Genomic DNA, 19,215 nt, shown 5'->3' on the forward strand with positions numbered 1-19,215 from the left:
ATGTAGGCCATTTCACTTTCTCATCCGCGTGGCAACATAGTGTTATCAATTAGGAAAATAAAAGCCTACGGCACCCAGTAATCCCAGGCGGTCACCCATCCAAGTACTGACTGCGCTCTACGTTGCTTGACTTCGGTGATCGGACGAGAACCGGTATAGTCAACGTGATATGGCCGTAGACATAACAAGAGGTCAATGTAGGCCATTTCACTTTCTCATCGTCGTGGCAACATAGTGTTATCAATTGTGAAAATAAAAGCCTACGGCACCCAGTATTCCCAGGCGGTCACCCATCCAAGTACTGACTGCGCTCTACGTTGCTTGACTTACCTGATCGGACGAGAACCGGTATAGTCATCGTGATGTGGCCGTAGACATTCTAGGAAGTGAAATGTAGGCTACTTGTTTGGTAGGTTATGATGAGTGCACTTAATATATATATTATACATGAATGGATTTAATATATATTATGTTAATCTATATTTTACATATATATGTATAAAATGATCATATATAAAAACAATCGAGTTATTTACTAATATATTTGATTTTCAAATCGCTTTCCTTCTGTCAAGACACTTTCCTTGTGGCAAGACAATGTAGGCCATTTCAATTTCTCATCGTCATGGCAACATAGTGTTATCAATTGTGAAAATAAAAGCCTACGGCACCCAGTATTCCCAGGCGGTCACCCATCCAAGTACTGACTGCGCTCTACGTTGCTTAACTTCGGTGATCGGACGAGAACCGGTATAGTCAACGTGATATGGCCGTAGACATAACAACAGGTCAATGAAGGCCATTTCAATTTTTCATCGTCGTGGCAACAAAGTGTTATCAATTAGGATAATAAAAGCCTACGGCACCCAGTATTCCCAGGCGGTCACCCATCCAAGTACTGACTGCGCTCTACGTTGCTTGACTTCGGTGATCGGACGAGAACCGGTATAGTCAACGTGATATGGCCGTAGACATAACAAGAGGTCAATGAAGGCCCTTTGAATTTTTCATCGTCGTGGCAACATAGTGTTATCAATTAGGAAAATAAAAGCCTACGGCACCCAGTATTCCCAGGCGGTCACCCATCCAAGTATTGACTGCGCTCTACGTTGCTTAACTTCGGTGATCGGACGAGAACCGGTATAGTCAACGTGATATGGCCGTAGACATAACAACAGGTCAATGAAGGCCATTTCAATTTTTCATCGTCGTGGCAACATAGTGTTATCAATTAGGAAAATAAAAGCCTACGGCACCCAGTATTCCCAGGCGGTCACCCATCCAAGTACTGACTGCGCTCTACGTTGCTTGACTTCTGTGATCGGACGAGAACCGGTATAGTCAACGTGATATGGCCGTAGACATAACAAGAGGTCAATGGAGGCCACTTGAATTTCTCGACGTCGTGGCAACATAGTGTTATCAATTGTGAAAATAAAAGCCTACGGCACCCAGTATTCCCAGGCGGTCATCCATCCAAGTACTGACTGCGCTCTACGTTGCTTGACTTCGGTGATCGGACGAGAACCGGTATAGTCAACGTGATGTGGCCGTAGACATTACAATAGGTGAAATGCAGGCTACTTGTGTGGTAGGTTATGATGAGTGGATCTAATATATATATTATACATGAATAAATTTAATATATATTATGTTAATCTATATTTTACATATATATGTAGAAAATTCTAATACATAAAAACAAAGTAATTATTTATTAATATATTCGATTTTCAAATCGCTTTCCTTGTGGCAAGACAATGTAGGCCATTTCAATTTCTCATCGTCGTGGCAACATAGTGTTATCAATTAGGAAAATAAAAGCCTACGGCACCCAGTATTTCCAGGCGGTCACCCATCCAAGTACTGACTGCGCTCTACGTTGCTTGACTTCGGTGATCGGACGAGAACCGGTATAGTCAACGTGATATGGCCGTAGACATAACAAGAGGTCAATGGAGGCCACTTGAATTTCTCATCGTCGTGGCAACATAGTGTTATCAATTAGGAAAATAAAAGCCTACGGCACCCAGTATTCCCAGGCGGTCACCCATCCAAGTACTGACTGCGCTCTACGTTGCTTGACTTACCTGATAGGACGAGAACCGGTATAGTCATCGTGATATGGCCGTAGACATTCTAGGAGGTGAAATGTAGGCTACTTGTTTGGTAGGTTATGATGAGTGCACTTAATATATATATTATACATGAATGGATTTAATATATATTATGTTAATCTATATTTTACATATATATGTATAAAATGATCATTCATTCATTTATTTGTTTTTTCACATAAATATTACAATGTGAATGGAAGTCTTCTGAAAAGCCTATGCTGGCTTAACAAAACAGAAGACTCCCATGAAGAAAAGATAGAAAATAGTGAAAGTAATGTTAATAACAATACATAAACGCTTCAATATGTGATCATATATAAAAACAATCGAGTTATTTACTAATATATTTGATTTTCAAATCGCTTTCCTTCTGTCAAGACACTTTCCTTGTGGCAAGACAATGTAGGCCATTTCAATTTCTCATCGTCGTGGCAACATAGTGTTATCAATTGTGAAAATAAAAGCCTACGGCACCCAGTATTCCCAGGCGGTCACCCATCCAAGTACTGACTGCGCTCTACGTTGCTTGACTTCGGTGATCGGACGAGAACCGGTATAGTCAACGTGATATGGCCGTAGACATAACAAGAGGTCAATGTAGGCCATTTCAATTTTTCATCGTCGTGGCAACATAGTGTTATCAATTAGGAAAATAAAAGCCTACGGCACCCAGTATTCCCAGGCGGTCACCCATCCAAGTACTTACTGCGCTCTACCTTGCTTGACTTCGGTGATCGGACGAGAACCGGTATAGTCAACGTGATATGGCCGTAGACATAACAAGAGGTCAATGGAGGCCATTTCAATTTCTCATCGTCGTGGCAACATAGTGTTATCAATTGTGAAAATAAAAGCCTACGGCACCCAGTATTCCCAGGCGGTCATCCATCCAAGTACTGACTGCGCTCTACGTTGCTTGACTTCGGTGATCGGACGAGAACCGGTATAGTCAACGTGATGTGGCCGTAGACATTACAAGAGGTGAAATGCAGGCTACTTGTGTGGTAGGTTATGATGAGTGGATTTAATATATATATTATACATGAATGGATTTAATATATATTATGTTAATCTATATTTTACATATATATGCAGAAAATTCTAATACATAAAAACAAAGTAGTTATTTATTAATATATTCGATTTTCAAATCGCTTTCCTTGTGGGAAGTCAATGTAGGCCATTTCAATTTCTCATCGTCGTGGCAACATAGTGTTATCAATTAGGAAAATAAAAGCCTACGGCACCCAGTACTCCCAGGCGGTCACCCATCCAAGTACTGACTGCGCTCTACGTTGCTTGACTTCGGTGATCGGACGAGAACCGGTATAGTCAACGTGATATGGCCGTAGACATAACAAGAGGTCAATGAAGGCCCTTTGAATTTTTCATCGTCGTGGCAACATAGTGTTATCAATTAGGAAAATAAAAGCCTACGGCACCCAGTATTCCCAGGCGGTCACCCATCCAAGTACTGACTGCGCTCTACGTTGCTTGACTTCGGTGATCGGACGAGAACCGGTATAGTCAACGTGATATGGCCGTAGACATAACAAGAGGTCAATGTAGGCCATTTCAATTTTTCATCGTCGTGGCAACATAGTGTTATCAATTAGGAAAATAAAAGCCTACGGCACCCAGTAATCCCAGGCGGTCACCCATCCAAGTACTGACTGCGCTCTACCTTGCTTGACTTCGGTGATCGGACGAGAACCGGTATAGTCAACGTGATATGGCCGTAGACATAACAACAGGTCAATGGAGGCCATTTGATTTTCTCATCGTCGTGGCAACATAGTGTTATCAATTGTGAAAATAAAAGCCTACGGCACCCAGTATTCCCAGGCGGTCATCCATCCAAGTACTGACTGCGCTCTACGTTGCTTGACTTCGGTGATCGGACGAGAACCGGTATAGTCAACGTGATATGGCCGTAGACATAACAACAGGTCAATGTAGGCCATTTCAATTTCTCATCGTCGTGGCAACATAGTGTTATCAATTGTGAAAATAAAAGCCTACGGCACCCAGTATTCCCAGGCGGTCACCCATCCAAGTACGGACTGCGCTCTACGTTGCTTGACTTCGGTGATCGGACGAGAACCGGTATAGTCAACGTGATATGGCCGTAGACATAACAAGAGGTCAATGGAGGCCATTTCAATTTCTCATCGTCGTGGCAACATAGTGTTGTCAATTAGGAAAATAAAAGCCTACGGCACCCAGTATTTCCAGGCGGTCACCCATCCAAGTACTGACTGCGCTCTACGTTGCTTGACTTCGGTGATCGGACGAGAACCGGTATAGTCAACGTGATATGGCCGTAGACATAACAAGAGGTCAATGTAGGCCATTTCAATTTCTCATCGTCGTGGCAACATAGTGTTGTCAATTAGGAAAATAAAAGCCTACGGCACCCAGTATTCCCAGGCGGTCACCCATCCAAGTACTGACTGCGCTCTACGTTGCTTGACTTCGGTGATCGGACGAGAACCGGTATAGTCAACGTGATATGGCCGTAGACATAACAAGAGGTCAATGAAGGCCCTTTGAATTTTTCATCGTCGTGGCAACATAGTGTTATCAATTAGGAAAATAAAAGCCTACGGCACCCAGTATTCCCAGGCGGTCACCCATCCAAGTACTGACTGCGCTCTACGTTGCTTGACTTCGGTGATCGGACGAGAACCGGTATAGTCAACGTGATATGGCCGTAGACATAACAAAAGTTCAATGAAGGCCATTTCAATTTTTCATCGTCGTGGCAACATAGTGTTATCAATTGTGAAAATAAAAGCCTACGGCACCCAGTATTCCCAGGCGGTCACCCATCCAAGTACTGACTGCGCTCTACGTTGCTTGACTTCGGTGATCGGACGAGAACCGGTATAGTCAACGTGATATGGCCGTAGACATAACAAGAGGTCAATGTAGGCCATTTCAATTTTTCATCGTCGTGGCAACATAGTGTTATCAATTAGGAAAATAAAAGCCTACGGCACCCAGTATTCCCAGGCGGTCACCCATCCAAGTACTGACTGCGCTCTACGTTGCTTGACTTACCTGATCGGACGAGAACCGGTATAGTCATCGTGATGTGGCCGTAGACATTCTAGGAGGTGAAATGTAGGCTACTTGTTTGGTAGGTTATGATGAGTGCACTTAATATATATATTATACATGAATGGATTTAATATATATTATGTTAATCTATATTTTACATATATATGTATAAAATGATCATATATAAAAACAATCGAGTTATTTACTAATATATTTGATTTTCAAATCGCTTTCCTTCTGTCAAGACACTTTCCTTGTGGCAAGACAATGTAGGCCATTTCAATTTCTCATCGTCGTGGCAACATAGTGTTATCAATTGTGAAAATAAAAGCCTACGGCACCCAGTATTCCCAGGCGGTCACCCATCCAAGTACTGACTGCGCTCTACGTTGCTTGACTTCGGTGATCGGACGAGAACCGGTATAGTCAACGTGATATGGCCGTAGACATAACAAGAGGTCAATGTAGGCCATTTCAATTTTTCATCGTCGTGGCAACATAGTGTTATCAATTAGGAAAATAAAAGCCTACGGCACCCAGTATTCCCAAGCAAATACCCTTCCAAGTACTTATCTGGTGCTCAACAGACCAATGGTTGAGCGACGTTGAGCGCTGAACAGACCAATCACTGCTCAACTTTCTCGTTGACAGTGCTCAACAGACTAATGGTTGAGCGCCGTTGAGCGTTCAACAGACCAATGGTTGAGCACCATTTAAACTACGTAAATTACGTCATCTGCTGGTCTACTTAAAACTTTTTTGCGAACGACCAACCCACTGCGTGCAAGTCACATATAAAGCACAATTTTATCATAAAGCAAGAAATAGACACCTGTCGCAGATTTTATCGTTGAATCGAACCTCGCCAAAGCTGAAAGTTAATCAGAAATCCATGTAACATAAATCGTAAGTATTCTTATCGCGCGTTTAGACCTAACTTAGCTTCATTCTAGCCGACAAGTCTTAGGCCTTAACTATAGGCATAAGTACCAGTTACGCGAAGAACCATCGAACGACTCCGCTTTTTTGCCTAAAATTTCGCCTTGCGCAGGTAAAATTGCAAATCGGTTCTTGCAATTCTAATTCAAATGTTCTTATGTTTGAATTTATTGACCTAAATTACTGAAAATTCATGCATTAAATGTTTTTAAATTAGCTTTTTGCCAATCTAGCCCCCTAGCCTAAGGAACACACTTCTGACTGAGTAGGCTAGTGACAACAGTACGGTTAGGTCTATCTAAGTCTGTAAAAGATTTAAATGTGTTTAAAATCAAGGTAAGGGTTCAGAAAACAGGTTAGGGGTACCTCTCCCAGGAGGGATTGGATGCCGTTGATCATATGGTGATGAAAACTTAGAGGAAAATTCCATGGAATGTTTTCTTCAAAATTGTTACATGACCCAAAATATCAATGGCAGCATTTATTATCACAAGAGTAGCAGCTTACAATGCGGCAGACAGAGCGTCACTCTCAAGCTGCGTAAAAAGTACAGTATTGTAGTAACAATTAAAAGCGACAGTCAAGACACTTGTTGCAGTTTCTGCCATTGAATTGAACCTCCAGTCGCCATAACTGAAACAGAATTCCATGTAACATAAATCATATGTATATTTTTCGCATCTATTTACATAGCCTCAGACTACTACAAGTTTTAGGCCGGCTATTCCATAAGTACCGGTTATGCAAAAACCCTCACTCGGCAACGTTCCTGATTTGGCACTCTGCATTTTTTGCATCATATTTTGCCTTGTGCATGAATATGTGCAAAATTGCAAATCAAGTACATGTCATGAATTCTAGTTTAAATGTTCTCATCTTTAATATTAACCTAAATTCATAATCAATTATGTTCAAATATATAACCTTTTTATTTTACCACAACTTCCCCATGCCGGTGAAAAATAACTGACAATAAGTGACAATTACATCCATGTGGAAGTACTGACAGTGCTACAGCCTACATGACAGGGAATTTTGTCACAATATTAATGAAAGTCATATAAGCAACAATTTTGAGGGTCATACTGTATATCCCCATCTAGGCTTTAAGGCCAGCCTTGGTTGTTGTCAGACACAGCCTAGCCTCCATAGTTATTTTTTGAAAATGCAAGAGTGGCTACATGCTAGAACAAAGAAGGCTAAGTAGGTTTCAAGTTTAAACCAAAACCATTACATTAACACTGACTCAGTTATTCAGATACTGTACAAAGGCAGGGCGCTATACTTGTACCATTGACTTTAGTCCTAGGGGTCAAATTATTGCCAAAAAATGGAAGTTTGCATAGGTATCACTCATTTGTATTTGTTTTAAAAGGTGAACATTAACTCAACTTTCCACTTAGTTTCCAGACCTGTGTAGATTACCCATTATTGAAAACCAATACCCACTACTGCAGCTAATTGCTTTAATAGAGTGTTTTAATTGTGTGTTTTTTTCAGGTGAACATGGAGCTGGGTCACAGATGCCAGGTGTGCCGTCAGACATTCAACGTGAAATCCAATTTGACACGGCATATGAAGAGTCACCAAACACACAGTTTTGAATGCCAAGTCTGTAACAAAACATTTGCATTGAAACAGTCACTAACAAAACATAAGCAACAGCACCAGTATCCTGTGATTCGCTTGTTCTCACGCGGTGAAGCAAAACTCAAGTGCACTGAACACGCTTCTCAGGTAGCAAAGCGCCAAAGTGAACCAGTTGATGATGTCTGGCTGAATCCAGGCACTGCTGAGGCTGCAGCCAAAAAAACAGGAGGGACTCTATGGACATGTAACATTGTCATCAACTTTGGAAAGTATGCCGGCCAAACCTTCAAATGGCTTCTGGAAAATGACGTTGGATGGGTTGTGTTCATTCTGTCAGAATTCAAGCGAACTGGGGAAACCATCCCATTGCTCAAGTGGCAGAAAGAAAGACTATGGGACCTGGCTGAACAGTTTCCGGAGGTTATGGTGCTGATTGACAGACGCTTGAAGGTAAAGGAATAAGGAGTAAACAAAATATTGTGTACAATGTATGATGTTCAAGTTCTTATATTTGACTGCTAGCACTACACAAAAAATGTAGCAGTCTAAGCAATGTAGCAAATTTAAGTAGCATTTTGCAATGTCATGTGATGAAATTTATTCTCTGGTAACCTGTTATTATCATTTTGCTCTCTTCTTTTCCTTTCATGACAGTTGATTTCATTTTCTGTGTAGTTTAGAGATAACTTAAACTGTTGATACCATTGTTGACAGAAAATCAATTGCCCCTTAAGTTTCCCTTGAGGATATTTCCTAGGAATCATCGCAGGTGGCATTGTCCGAGTGCCCCCAGACATACCTGCGAACCACCCCTCCAGAATAAAATACTCCCAACGGTCCAACCCCCAACAGACTCGCCTGCCTTACACTAATATGCACAAATAAATTGGTAGTGGCTGCACTGGAAGTAAGTACCGTGTAGAATGTAGACCTGTTTAACGACACATCAGCATGTGTGTTATAAATTGTCGTTCAAATTGTCTTTCTAATATTGTTCAAGTACCCCCATTAGTTGCCTCCTACCACAGGCAGGGTATATTCTGGGCATATTCTGATAAGCCAATCAGATCTAATGGCCTATGCCTCTTTCATTCTTTGATTGCAGAAGCAGGAAAGAGAGAAGGCTCAGGCCAGTGCAGAATCTGATCCGTTTGCACAAGACTATCTGGAAGATGCTGATCTGCTGGCTGCTGCAGGTATGATAATTTTATTTTGTTTATTTTATTTATTTATTTATTTATTTATTTATTTATTTATTTATTTATTTATTTATTTATTTATGTATTTATTTATTATTTTTTTATTTTATTTTATTTTTTATTTTATTTTATATTTTATTTATTATTTATTTATTTATTTATCATAATTTTTATATATTTTTATTTATTATTTTTTATTTATTTATACAACTCTTAAATTATCACTCCTGTTAGGACATTAGGTTTAATTAGTCAGAGGCCTGACTTGATTTGCCATTGACCAGGTGTAACTTGAGAGGACACAGCCTTTTTTCCTGGAACGCTAGCTCAAATGTGGATAAATTTACCAATCAGAAGCTGATAATGCCTTACACTCCACCTCTATCCCACACAATGTTACACAATTGTCTGTCGGGGAGGTAATATGTGTAACCTACTGAACACAGAGTCCGCTATTAATTACACACATTTCATTCAAATACATAAAACACTTGTCTTATTATTGTCTTTTCAGAGAATGTTCTCCAACAGTCAGAGGTTGCTGTATCAACAGAGATAACCACAGTTGGGAAACTTGTTACACCATCAGCTGCGGCCACAAGGAGCTCAGACGACTCTGCATCTTCATCCGCTGCTCAAACATCTTCCTCGCCAGGAGAAGCTATTCTTCTGGAGGGCTGGCAGACGTTCTGGGATGATCCCCCCCAACATGTGCAGGGCATCTGCGCTCCAAACATCAAATGGATCAAAGGTGATGATCAGTTTGGAATTTTTCAGCCCGCAAAGCCATATCAGAATGCCAAGGGTGTGTTGGTGCAGCGCAAGGTGTTCAAGGACAAAATACAGTTCAACCCCCCGCCTGTCCCTACATCAATCAAGGGATTACTACCAAACATGCTGTCCTTCTTCACAACACCTGTTATCTTCTGGAGGCCTGTTGGTGTCTTGGAAGTGAAAATAAGGTGTCCAAACCCCAACTGCCCTGCTCCACCTGGTAGCTACTTGGCAAAAAGCGGTTTTGGTAACTACGCCAGGCAAGTATGTGGCCTCAGTTACCATTACACTTTGCTGACAGAGCGATTGCAGTGTATCCATTGCATGAAGCAGCGTAAGGCAATTGGAGAGAATGTGGACCCTGACACTGATGAAGAGGAGACAACACAACAGCAGCAGTACAGGTGGCATGCATACAGTCCACATATCTTACTGTCCCTTGCACCGGCTGTTCGAAGCATGTTCCCTGCAGTTATTTGTGGAAAGAGGGCAATTGATAAGAGTGTAGTTACCCTTCTCAGTGACAGACTCAATGCTGTGTCCATGGCCAAGGTCCACAGGCTGATACAACAGGGCCATGATGAGTGGTATGCTGGAAGGAGGGACCTGTACCAGACTCTCTTGTACCAGGCTCATACAGCCAGCACTGCCTCTCAGCAAGGGATCTTGTCCTATTTGAAACCTCCAGGCAGCTACACTCCACCACTCCCTCAGACTCCCGTACCCTCTCCCAGAGTGCTGCGCCGGGCCCATTTGGTCATGGAGATGGAGAGGATGCCGGACTACAGAGCCTCCATTCTCAGTGTCACTGGAGAAATCCTGTGCATTGATGGGACTAAACAGGTAACTTCTTTTTAAAGTATGTGCTTAACGGTTTGTCAACAAAAAATTCCATTATGGTAGTGTGTTGGTTCCAGCTATGCTTATCTTCTTTTGTGGACAAGGTAAACGGTTCATACCGATGGAGTATAATGATCACATATATGCATAAGCTGCTAAGCCACAAAACTCCATTCAGTGTTTATATGCTTAAATGTAGCTATTCCTTAGTCCCATCCATGTGTGCTGCACAAGTGCTTTCTGTGATGTCTGACCATATAACTGAATTTGTGCTAATTTGCAATGGTGACACCAATCCGGCACTGGTACAGATAAAGAAAGCAACAGTTTTATGTAAGAATTGCATTAAAAGGCCATGCTGGACTGAAACTCGCCTGCAAGGAGTTATATATTTATATAGTTATATAGTGACTCGTCTGCTAACTCATTGTTTCCTCACACAGCATGAATCTGGAACAAACAGGCCTTCTTCAACTGTCCTTGCCTCCCCTTTAAACGATCTTCAGAAATTACATATCATCAAACTGGATTTAATTCTCTTATCTCTCTTCCTTTAGCTTTTAATTTTTCTCTTCTCTCCTTCATGTCAGGAGGATATTGATGGTTCATTTCCAATAGCAGTTGGGGGGGGGGGTCTCACCCTTCCCCATTCAACATCTCCCACATTGCTTGAAATATTAACTCTGTTAATGTTATTTTTTACAGATCCTAAAGAAAATACACGGTGATGGCCAGGGTACCATGCAGTATGTGACAAGCGTTCTGAATGAGTGGGGTCAGTTCTTGACGACGGTAGTGGTTGCATCTGAATCAGAAGGAAGCTACGAAAGAATGGCAAGTGGACTGGTGGCACGTTTCAAGCGGGCTAATGCTCCTGCCCCGAAGATTCTTTACGCAGACAACAACTGCTGTAGGTGGGTAAAATGCCTTCGTGGAATGAAACTCCTGACTGTGATGCACCCATTCACACATACTGTGTCATTAGGCATGTTTGGCTACTGCCATACCAGCTGTTGCATTGGATGTCACACTGGGTGCTATATGGGGTTGTCGTAAGTGGTGACTAAAGGGGAGAGATGTTCCCGTCTTGACATGTGCCGTACAACATGCCTGGTCATCGTATCTCAAATAGGTGCTCTGTAACATTGGTGTGTGGTGATGGGTCATCTGCTGCTATATCAGCTGTTGCATTTGGGTATGTTTCACCAGGAGCTATTTTGGGTTGTCATTAGAGGTGACAAATTACATCTTGTCGGCATGTGCTTTGTCAATAAACAAACATGGGTATCGTATCTCAAGTACATGCATTGCAGAGTAGTGTCGCTGATGAACACATCTGTGATCACGATAAGTTCACAATATTGACCGACAGAAATCGCTAAATTTCTTGATAATGCAGGCAGATGTTAATGATTCATAATTTCTGTAATTTAAGCTGTCATTTCGAAATTTTATTACAACTCAAACCACCCTAAAAGCTAATGCAACCCAGTCTACAGTGTCCCCGCAGACTGGAAATTCAGTTATTACACTCATGGCATTCTACATCGTCCTGATATATTTTATTCAGGTTGTATGTCAGTCCACAAAGACATTTTAGAATAAGATAAAATGTTGGTTAATTAAATTAAAGAATTAATATATGTACAGAAATGAAATTGCCCTGGATAAAGAAATGTTCTGAATGATCTGTAATTTTTTTTTCTGTTCTAGAGATGGTGGGACTTCGTGGCTGGAATCCTTATTTCAAGACTGGACAGACGAGGGAATGGTGGTGCGCCTAGATATCAGACACTGGCTCCATCGATGGGACACAGTAGTGATTAAACAAACACACTCCAAGTATGGTATGTTTATGTCTGCACTCGCCGGGGCCATCCTAGCCTACAATAAAGAGGACATGCTGCTGCTGGTCCGAGCAATTCGTAATGGCAATGAGATTTATTCCCAGTACTCAGATGAACAGATGCTGCCTTTTGTGAAGCCACACCAGCTGAAGTCGTATGTTCGACGCATAACCCGAGGGGTAGAGGTAAGCTGCTTTTATTGTGCATGGATAAACAGTGTCCATAACAAAGCTGAAGGAGGGCAGTGTCACCTGATATGCAATTGATACTGACATCGTAAATGACATCATAAATCTAAAGTGGCAATCGTTTCTTTTGTTTACATTGTCATTAGAATTAGACCAGTGAGTCTTGATCTGAATTATCTTTAAGGCTCTTTTTTTTAATTTGAACATTTATTATTTTGCAGGAGAGTGCGTGTGCCATAGAGGCCATTTTGCAGGAGTTCAAGGGACCAGCTGGCCTGGATATTGATGGCATACCTCTGTTCAAGTCCACAGAAGCAGTTGATGCTCAATGGGCGACGGCCAGTAAACATCTTAGTTGTATGCAGGTGAGCTCATTGTTTATAGGTACAAAACAGTCATCAGTTGTTGGTGATGCAAGAAAGTTGCACCAAAAGGAGAGACCAAAGGTTGCCAGAGATCAATCTGTTATGATTGATCAACATGCCCCTCCCTCGTGAAGGAGGGGAGGGGAATTCTACTGACTGAGCTAATCTGATCAAAAATATTTAAATATCACAAATAATAAGAAATCATTTATTAGTGAATTCATTCATTCTTTTTATTTTCAGGACCCACCTAACATTTCACTCTACGTCACTACTAGAGAGGTGACTCTAAATGGCATCCAGTTGAACAAGTACAGGTGTCGGAGAGGAAGCAACTCGTTGGAGGGCCTACATGCTCACATGGTGAATGCAGTCCCATCACAGAGGTGTGGCATTATGCCTTTCCAGGTAAGAAAAAACCTTGTAGCATTCTAGATTACTGTCAGTCAATGCCAGTCATGTGAATCTAGCTTTTGTTAGATTAAGCTATTTATGCAGCAGCAGTGCTAAAATTATGTGTGACATACTTGACAATTTGTTTCCCAAATCACATAAAGTTCTGGAACACTTGTTGTGACATAACTTGACAAACCTTTAGCGAACCTCCATCACATCAACTAGTCCCATACTGTGTGGTAAGTTTAAAAATGAAATTAATGCCCATGTCATTCTAGTGACATGGCTTTCATTCACCCAAGCCGAAAAGGTGTGAGCTTATATTTGTTATTTATTTTTTTATATAATATAAAATATTTTTATATTTTTTTAACACAGGCCGCAATAAAATGTGCCTCTAGCATAACACGTGTTATCATGTTATAACACATATGCATATAAGTGCGCAATATATTCAAGTCGAAAACGCTATTATAAGCAACTGTACAATTCGGTTCAGGTGTTTCATTACACCTACTTTTTTATTTGAAATTCAGCATCATGTTCAAAGTCAGTCAAAGCACCTATTTGTACCCAACTTCTTTGAATGACCCAATACACTCATTTATTCATTTGATTCATTGGTAGTTTTTTTTTTTTATTTGCAGGTGTACCTAATCACCTTTGCAGTTCAATGGAATACAAGAATGGAGACACTGAAGGTAGCTGGTGGCCAAGGACGTAAGACAACATGTCTGGACCCCCGCCAAATCCAGCGCTTAAACCAGCAGTCGGAATTCCTATTCGGGAAGGAGCACCTCTTTGAACCAAACTTCGCTGCACCCATGCCCAATCCTGGGAGGCATGATGAAGGCCCTGAAGAGCTGCTGGGGGTGGAGTATGCCTACTACCAGTCAACAGATTTCAGATCCAGAGACTACTACATTCAGAAAGGTACAGTAAATTCAATATATCATGAGGATGTGGCAAACTAGTTGGTGACCGTATAAAATCATGTAAACGTTAAGGGCAGCAGGTAAGGTTAGAAGTGGGAGAATAAGCATTTCTCTCATTGCAGAGGGACTGTCATGGGGATTGGCAGCTCAGTAGGACAATTGATAGTAACAGGCGTTGTTGAGATGTGTGCTAAAGCTTAGTAGGATTAGTGCTTGCATATAAAAAGATGATATATATATATTTTTTTATTCCAGTTGATGAAGAAGCGTCTCAGGAGCTTGATGAGCCTCATCAGGACCAGCAGAGTGACTCAGAAGAGTGTGAAGATGAAGGGGTTGGAGACCTGGCCTCTGAGGAAGACCATGGGGATCCTATTGATTCATTGAGTATAGAGCATTCTGTGCTGAGTGCATCAAGGCAAGTCGAAGAGGAAGAGAGTCCTGCTTTACAGGATGTGCTCATGTCTCCCCGCCATCTTCATCTCCCCGGGTTTGAGGAAGTCGAGCGACTGGCCCTGCTGCTACTGCAACTTGCTGATGACAGTAACAGACACATTGTGCCTCCTTCTCTGAGACGGGAGATTGCAACAGCTGCTAGTTTGCTCCACGAACATGACAAATCGGCTCGAAAGTTTGTGAAAAGGTACCAGTCTAAATGGGGGTACACCTTGTTTGGGAGATGTCTAGGTCCAGAAAACCCACAGAGCAGTGCTGCTCAGAAAACAAAATTTGCGCAGATGAGGTACGCACAGGCGTCTCAAATAACAGAAGAGTCCCGTCTCCTGTACATATTAATCAAAATGTTAAAGAACAGACCTTCTGTCAGTCACTACTCCTCACCCACGAAGACGGCTAGCATGGTGTTAGGCCATTACAAAAGAATTGTGGATAGGCTAAGGGATGATCCACTTTTGTCAAATGTAGAGATACCTCTGCCCAACATCAATGCCAAGTCTGTCACAAACATGCTTTCAAAGGAAGCTAAGAGTGCAAACTTGAGGGCCACTTGCCAGCCAAAAGTCAAACCACACAAACGGGTCTTCTCAGACGAAACTATGCCTGATGCCCCCTCCCTCCCTTCATCACTTCCACCTCTAGACAGACCTCAAGTTCAGTACCCGTCGGTTGACCTCATTACTGGAAAGAGGCGACATGAAAAAAGGAGATTGGATTTTGATGTTGAGGAAACCGAACATGTTGCTTCATCATCCACTGGTGCAATCGCGTCACCTTCAACTTTGCGACAACTGCAACCTCGACCAACCTCTGCACAGGTTATGCCATCAGGTTCATCCAATGCACCTATACTATTGGTTGTACCTTCACAGCCCCAGGCACCATCTGTGCTGCTACAACCTTCAACCAGCCAAGTAGCATTTACATATAAATCGAAACCATCACAATCCCATACTCCAAAACCAGTGATGCCAAACAAATCAAGAAAGCCATGTTCTGCGTGTAAGATAGCACAGTGTGGTGGGCTAAAAAAGCGCTACACACCTTCAAAAGAAAAATGTGCTGCCAGCAACCAAAAAATGTTCACATTTTGCCCAAGAACTAGAAAGTCCACAACCCCGGGATTTGGAGGCGTATTCAATGACTTTGAACATTTTAAAAGAGTCGTAGACGAAGAACTGCAGAGGAGAAAAGGCAAATAAAATGGGCTCTTCCTCATGTGCTTGCCATAGTTGCATACCAGACAACATACATGTAACCATTTATGGTTCCTGGGCTGCAGTGAAAAACACTTGCCCATTGTCACAGTATAAAAAATTGTAAATGTAGTACATACTATGAGCTAGCCAAGAGGTACAATAAATGCCACTTTGAACAGTCAGCAACATGTTCTTGAGTCGTTTTTAGCGCTATTGGCTACTATAATACTATACCTAAGCATATCATTCTCTCTGTCCCTCAATCTGTCTGTCTTGTCTGCTAATTACTTAAATACTAATCCCTTAAAGACCCTCTTTTTAAAGTTGGTCTGATTTTGTTTATATTTCATAAATGTGGTCAAATCCTCACATGAATGTTATTCAAATTTCATAAATGCTGGCTACATCAACAAAGGAGGCAGCGAGCACCTATGTGTGCAAAGCTAAAGGATTGAAGGTTACTTTATAACCTCCAGGATTTAATATAATTGTCTACCAGCTGAAGTTGAATCTTGGAAATGCAACTTTCTTGAAACATTTTTAAGCAAGTTTTAGAGAGAAGAATAATCTCATGATTATAATTAAACTGCAGAAATACAGAGAATGGGGCTCTATTTTATCGCCGCTCCGATTGATGGCGCTATTGCGAATCTAATTTTTTTGCAAATTCGCACATTCCTGCGCTGTGATCGGTAAAGGGGATTAGTACTTGCGGGGGTCGTGAGCCAATCCCAGGCGGTCACCCATCCAAGTACTGACTGCGCTCTACCTTGCTTGACTTCGGTGATCGGACGAGAACCGGTATAGTCAACGTGATATGGCCGTAGACATAACAACAGGTCAATGGAGGCCATTTGAATTTCTCATCGTCGTGGCAACATAGTGTTATCAATTGTGAAAATAAAAGCCTACGGCACCCAGTATTCCCAGGCGGTCATCCATCCAAGTACTGACTGCGCTCTACGTTGCTTGACTTCGGTGATCGGACGAGAACCGGTATAGTCAACGTGATGTGGCCGTAGACATTACAAGAGGTGAAATGCAGGCTACTTGTGTGGTAGGTTATGATGAGTGGATTTAATATATATATTATACATGAATGGATTTAATATATATTATGTTAATCTATATTTTACATATATATGTAGAAAATTCTAATACATAAAAACAAAGTAGTTATTTATTAATATATTCGATTTTCAAATCGCTTTCCTTGTGGCAAGTCAATGTAGGCCATTTCAATTTCTCATCGTCGTGGCAACATAGTGTTATCAATTAGGAAAATAAAAGCCTACGGCACCCAGTATTCCCAGGCGGTCACCCATCCAAGTATTGACTGCGCTCTACGTTGCTTGACTTCGGTGATCGGACGAGAACCGGTATAGTCAACGTGATATGGCCGTAGACATAACAATAGGTCAATGTAGGCCATTTCACTTTCTCATCGTCGTGGCAACATAGTGTTATCAATTAGGAAAATAAAAGCATACGACACCCAGTATTCCCAGGCGGTCACCCATCCAAGTACTGACTGCGCTCTACCTTGCTTGACTTCGGTGATCGGACGAGAACCGGTATAGTCAACGTGATATGGCCGTAGACATAACAACAGGTCAATGTAGGCCATTTCAATTTCTCATCGTCGTGGCAACATAGTGTTATCAATTGTGAAAATAAAAGCCTACGGCACCCAGTATTCCCAGGCGGTCACCCATCCAAGTACTGACTGCGCTCTACGTTGCTTGACTTCGGTGATCGGACGAGAACCGGTATAGTCAACGTGATATGGCCGTAGACATAACAAGAGGTCAATGTAGGCCATTTCAATTTTTCATCGTCGTGGCAACATAGTGTTATCAATTGTGAAAATAAAAGCCTACGGCACCCAGTATTCGCAGGCGGTCATCCATCCAAGTACTGACTGCGCTCTACGTTGCTTGACTTCGGTGATCGGACGAGAACCGGTATAGTCAACGTGATATGGCCGTAGACATAACAAGAGGTCAATGAAGGCCATTTCAATTTTTCATCGTCGTGGCAACATAGTGTTATCAATTAGGAAAATAAAAGCCTACGGCACCCAGTATTCCCAGGCGGTCACCCATCCAAGTACTGACTGCGCTCTACGTTGCTTGACTTACCTGATCGGACGAGAACCGGTTTTTTTTTTTTTTTTTTTCTCTTTTATTGGGAGATGAGCCCACTGGCTCACCCATTGACAACATTATTTACAAGGGTATTTTTTACAGAAATAAAACTTAAGTATGGTTTGTTTTAACTAGAACATTAAATAATAATTACCTTAGCATTTACTCATGTTTAAGTTAAGAGAAAACTAAATTGCTAAACACCACAGACTCAAGAAATTATATACAAAGACAACAATGTCTAAAGCAAAGTCAAAAGACCAGACCCTGATTACGTCAACACGTACTGTATACAAGTTAACCCCTATCCAGATGGTAAGTATAGCTGTTCGATTCTTTCTTAGAGAGCACAATATCGTTCTGTGAAAATATATTAAAAAACCGTGAGGTATTGTTTTTGTGATAGTACACATCAAAGAGTAACCGAATTTTCTTCTTGAGAACCGGTATAGTCATCGTGATGTGGCCGTAGACATTCTAGGAGGTGAAATGTAGGCTACTTGATTGGTAGGTTATGATGAGTGCACTTCATATATATATTATACATGAATGGATTTAATATATATTATGTTAATCTATATTTTACATATATATGTATAAAATGATCATATATAAAAACAATCGAGTTATTTACTAATATATTTGATTTTCAAATCGCTTTCCAGTATTCCCAGGCGGTCATCCATCCAAGTACTGACTGCGCTCTACGTTGCTTGACTTCGGTGATCGGACGAGAACCGGTATAGTCAACGTGATGTGGCCGTAGACATTACAAGAGGTGAAATGCAGGCTACTTGTGTGGTAGGTTATGATGAGTGGATTTAATATATATATTATACATGAATGGATTTAATATATATATTATGTTAATCTATATTTTACATCTATATGTAGAAAATTCTAATACATAAAAACAAAGTAGTTATTTATTAATATATTCGATTTTCAAATCGCTTTCCTTGTGGCAAGACAATGTAGGCCATTTCAATTTCTCATCGTCGTGGCAACATAGTGTTATCAATTAGGAAAATAAAAGCCTACGGCACCCAGTATTCCCAGGCGGTCACCCATCCAAGTACTGACTGCGCTCTACGTTGCTTGACTTCGGTGATCGGACGAGAACCGGTATAGTCAACGTGATATGGCCGTAGACATAA

At 41.4% G+C, this 19,215-nt stretch overlaps 1 protein-coding gene, 20 non-coding genes and 9 pseudogenes across 21 annotated transcripts; 1 reads left to right on the top strand and 29 right to left on the bottom strand.

Moving 5' to 3' along the window:
• Nucleotides 1-62: 62 nt before the first annotated feature.
• Nucleotides 63-181, bottom strand: LOC139956113 (5S ribosomal RNA; annotated as a pseudogene).
• Nucleotides 182-257: 76 nt separating this feature from the next.
• On the bottom strand, nucleotides 258-376 carry LOC139957650 (5S ribosomal RNA; annotated as a pseudogene).
• Nucleotides 377-659: 283 nt separating this feature from the next.
• On the bottom strand, nucleotides 660-778 carry LOC139957327 (5S ribosomal RNA). Its single transcript, XR_011789470.1, has one exon. It is a non-coding gene; the product is annotated as a 5S ribosomal RNA (ribosomal RNA).
• Nucleotides 779-854: 76 nt separating this feature from the next.
• Nucleotides 855-973, bottom strand: LOC139957949 (5S ribosomal RNA). The gene has a single exon (XR_011789610.1). It is a non-coding gene; the product is annotated as a 5S ribosomal RNA (ribosomal RNA).
• A 76-nt stretch (nucleotides 974-1,049) lies between these two features.
• Nucleotides 1,050-1,168, bottom strand: LOC139955130 (5S ribosomal RNA). The gene has a single exon (XR_011788382.1). It is a non-coding gene; the product is annotated as a 5S ribosomal RNA (ribosomal RNA).
• Nucleotides 1,169-1,244: 76 nt separating this feature from the next.
• LOC139955980 (5S ribosomal RNA) lies at nucleotides 1,245-1,363 on the bottom strand. Its single transcript, XR_011789205.1, has one exon. It is a non-coding gene; the product is annotated as a 5S ribosomal RNA (ribosomal RNA).
• Nucleotides 1,364-1,439: 76 nt separating this feature from the next.
• On the bottom strand, nucleotides 1,440-1,558 carry LOC139956131 (5S ribosomal RNA; annotated as a pseudogene).
• A 264-nt stretch (nucleotides 1,559-1,822) lies between these two features.
• LOC139955773 (5S ribosomal RNA) lies at nucleotides 1,823-1,941 on the bottom strand. The gene has a single exon (XR_011789003.1). It is a non-coding gene; the product is annotated as a 5S ribosomal RNA (ribosomal RNA).
• A 76-nt stretch (nucleotides 1,942-2,017) lies between these two features.
• On the bottom strand, nucleotides 2,018-2,136 carry LOC139957756 (5S ribosomal RNA; annotated as a pseudogene).
• Nucleotides 2,137-2,582: 446 nt separating this feature from the next.
• LOC139957950 (5S ribosomal RNA) lies at nucleotides 2,583-2,701 on the bottom strand. Its single transcript, XR_011789611.1, has one exon. It is a non-coding gene; the product is annotated as a 5S ribosomal RNA (ribosomal RNA).
• Nucleotides 2,702-2,777: 76 nt separating this feature from the next.
• On the bottom strand, nucleotides 2,778-2,896 carry LOC139955229 (5S ribosomal RNA). The gene has a single exon (XR_011788475.1). It is a non-coding gene; the product is annotated as a 5S ribosomal RNA (ribosomal RNA).
• A 76-nt stretch (nucleotides 2,897-2,972) lies between these two features.
• Nucleotides 2,973-3,091, bottom strand: LOC139956132 (5S ribosomal RNA; annotated as a pseudogene).
• Nucleotides 3,092-3,355: 264 nt separating this feature from the next.
• On the bottom strand, nucleotides 3,356-3,474 carry LOC139955123 (5S ribosomal RNA). Its single transcript, XR_011788376.1, has one exon. It is a non-coding gene; the product is annotated as a 5S ribosomal RNA (ribosomal RNA).
• A 76-nt stretch (nucleotides 3,475-3,550) lies between these two features.
• On the bottom strand, nucleotides 3,551-3,669 carry LOC139957951 (5S ribosomal RNA). The gene has a single exon (XR_011789612.1). It is a non-coding gene; the product is annotated as a 5S ribosomal RNA (ribosomal RNA).
• A 76-nt stretch (nucleotides 3,670-3,745) lies between these two features.
• Nucleotides 3,746-3,864, bottom strand: LOC139956847 (5S ribosomal RNA; annotated as a pseudogene).
• A 76-nt stretch (nucleotides 3,865-3,940) lies between these two features.
• Nucleotides 3,941-4,059, bottom strand: LOC139955555 (5S ribosomal RNA). Its single transcript, XR_011788792.1, has one exon. It is a non-coding gene; the product is annotated as a 5S ribosomal RNA (ribosomal RNA).
• A 76-nt stretch (nucleotides 4,060-4,135) lies between these two features.
• On the bottom strand, nucleotides 4,136-4,254 carry LOC139955576 (5S ribosomal RNA). Its single transcript, XR_011788813.1, has one exon. It is a non-coding gene; the product is annotated as a 5S ribosomal RNA (ribosomal RNA).
• A 76-nt stretch (nucleotides 4,255-4,330) lies between these two features.
• Nucleotides 4,331-4,449, bottom strand: LOC139955774 (5S ribosomal RNA). Its single transcript, XR_011789004.1, has one exon. It is a non-coding gene; the product is annotated as a 5S ribosomal RNA (ribosomal RNA).
• A 76-nt stretch (nucleotides 4,450-4,525) lies between these two features.
• LOC139957953 (5S ribosomal RNA) lies at nucleotides 4,526-4,644 on the bottom strand. The gene has a single exon (XR_011789614.1). It is a non-coding gene; the product is annotated as a 5S ribosomal RNA (ribosomal RNA).
• Nucleotides 4,645-4,720: 76 nt separating this feature from the next.
• Nucleotides 4,721-4,839, bottom strand: LOC139957954 (5S ribosomal RNA). The gene has a single exon (XR_011789615.1). It is a non-coding gene; the product is annotated as a 5S ribosomal RNA (ribosomal RNA).
• A 76-nt stretch (nucleotides 4,840-4,915) lies between these two features.
• LOC139957955 (5S ribosomal RNA) lies at nucleotides 4,916-5,034 on the bottom strand. The gene has a single exon (XR_011789616.1). It is a non-coding gene; the product is annotated as a 5S ribosomal RNA (ribosomal RNA).
• A 76-nt stretch (nucleotides 5,035-5,110) lies between these two features.
• Nucleotides 5,111-5,229, bottom strand: LOC139957651 (5S ribosomal RNA; annotated as a pseudogene).
• A 283-nt stretch (nucleotides 5,230-5,512) lies between these two features.
• Nucleotides 5,513-5,631, bottom strand: LOC139957956 (5S ribosomal RNA). The gene has a single exon (XR_011789617.1). It is a non-coding gene; the product is annotated as a 5S ribosomal RNA (ribosomal RNA).
• A 3,544-nt stretch (nucleotides 5,632-9,175) lies between these two features.
• LOC139985025 (uncharacterized) lies at nucleotides 9,176-16,084 on the top strand. Its single transcript, XM_071999204.1, has 7 exons — nucleotides 9,176-10,528; nucleotides 11,231-11,439; nucleotides 12,239-12,557; nucleotides 12,782-12,925; nucleotides 13,169-13,333; nucleotides 13,969-14,254; nucleotides 14,512-16,084. The coding sequence occupies exons 1-7, from the start codon at nucleotides 9,806-9,808 to the stop codon at nucleotides 15,912-15,914; spliced, it is 3,249 nt and encodes a 1,082-aa protein (XP_071855305.1). The 5' UTR covers nucleotides 9,176-9,805; the 3' UTR covers nucleotides 15,915-16,084.
• A 732-nt stretch (nucleotides 16,085-16,816) lies between these two features.
• On the bottom strand, nucleotides 16,817-16,935 carry LOC139956134 (5S ribosomal RNA; annotated as a pseudogene).
• Nucleotides 16,936-17,199: 264 nt separating this feature from the next.
• Nucleotides 17,200-17,318, bottom strand: LOC139955849 (5S ribosomal RNA). The gene has a single exon (XR_011789075.1). It is a non-coding gene; the product is annotated as a 5S ribosomal RNA (ribosomal RNA).
• Nucleotides 17,319-17,394: 76 nt separating this feature from the next.
• On the bottom strand, nucleotides 17,395-17,513 carry LOC139956840 (5S ribosomal RNA; annotated as a pseudogene).
• A 76-nt stretch (nucleotides 17,514-17,589) lies between these two features.
• Nucleotides 17,590-17,708, bottom strand: LOC139957958 (5S ribosomal RNA). The gene has a single exon (XR_011789618.1). It is a non-coding gene; the product is annotated as a 5S ribosomal RNA (ribosomal RNA).
• A 76-nt stretch (nucleotides 17,709-17,784) lies between these two features.
• On the bottom strand, nucleotides 17,785-17,903 carry LOC139956108 (5S ribosomal RNA). Its single transcript, XR_011789332.1, has one exon. It is a non-coding gene; the product is annotated as a 5S ribosomal RNA (ribosomal RNA).
• A 1,189-nt stretch (nucleotides 17,904-19,092) lies between these two features.
• LOC139957959 (5S ribosomal RNA) lies at nucleotides 19,093-19,211 on the bottom strand. The gene has a single exon (XR_011789619.1). It is a non-coding gene; the product is annotated as a 5S ribosomal RNA (ribosomal RNA).
• Between the last annotated feature and the right edge of the window lie 4 nt (nucleotides 19,212-19,215).

This window comes from Apostichopus japonicus, chromosome 17 (assembly GCF_037975245.1).
Source record: "Apostichopus japonicus isolate 1M-3 chromosome 17, ASM3797524v1, whole genome shotgun sequence".
Lineage (NCBI taxonomy): Eukaryota > Metazoa > Echinodermata > Holothuroidea > Aspidochirotida > Stichopodidae > Apostichopus > Apostichopus japonicus.

Bases quoted from the DNA above. Each gene is read 5' to 3' on its own strand.
- LOC139985025 (XM_071999204.1), top strand. From the start codon at position 9,806: ATGCTGTCCTTCTTCACAACACCTGTTATCTTCTGGAGGCCTGTTGGT. The intron at 13,334-13,968 runs GTAAGAAAAAAC...TTTTATTTGCAG, and splicing joins GTGGCATTATGCCTTTCCAG to GTGTACCTAATCACCTTTGC. The intron at 14,255-14,511 runs GTACAGTAAATT...TTTTTATTCCAG, and splicing joins AGACTACTACATTCAGAAAG to TTGATGAAGAAGCGTCTCAG.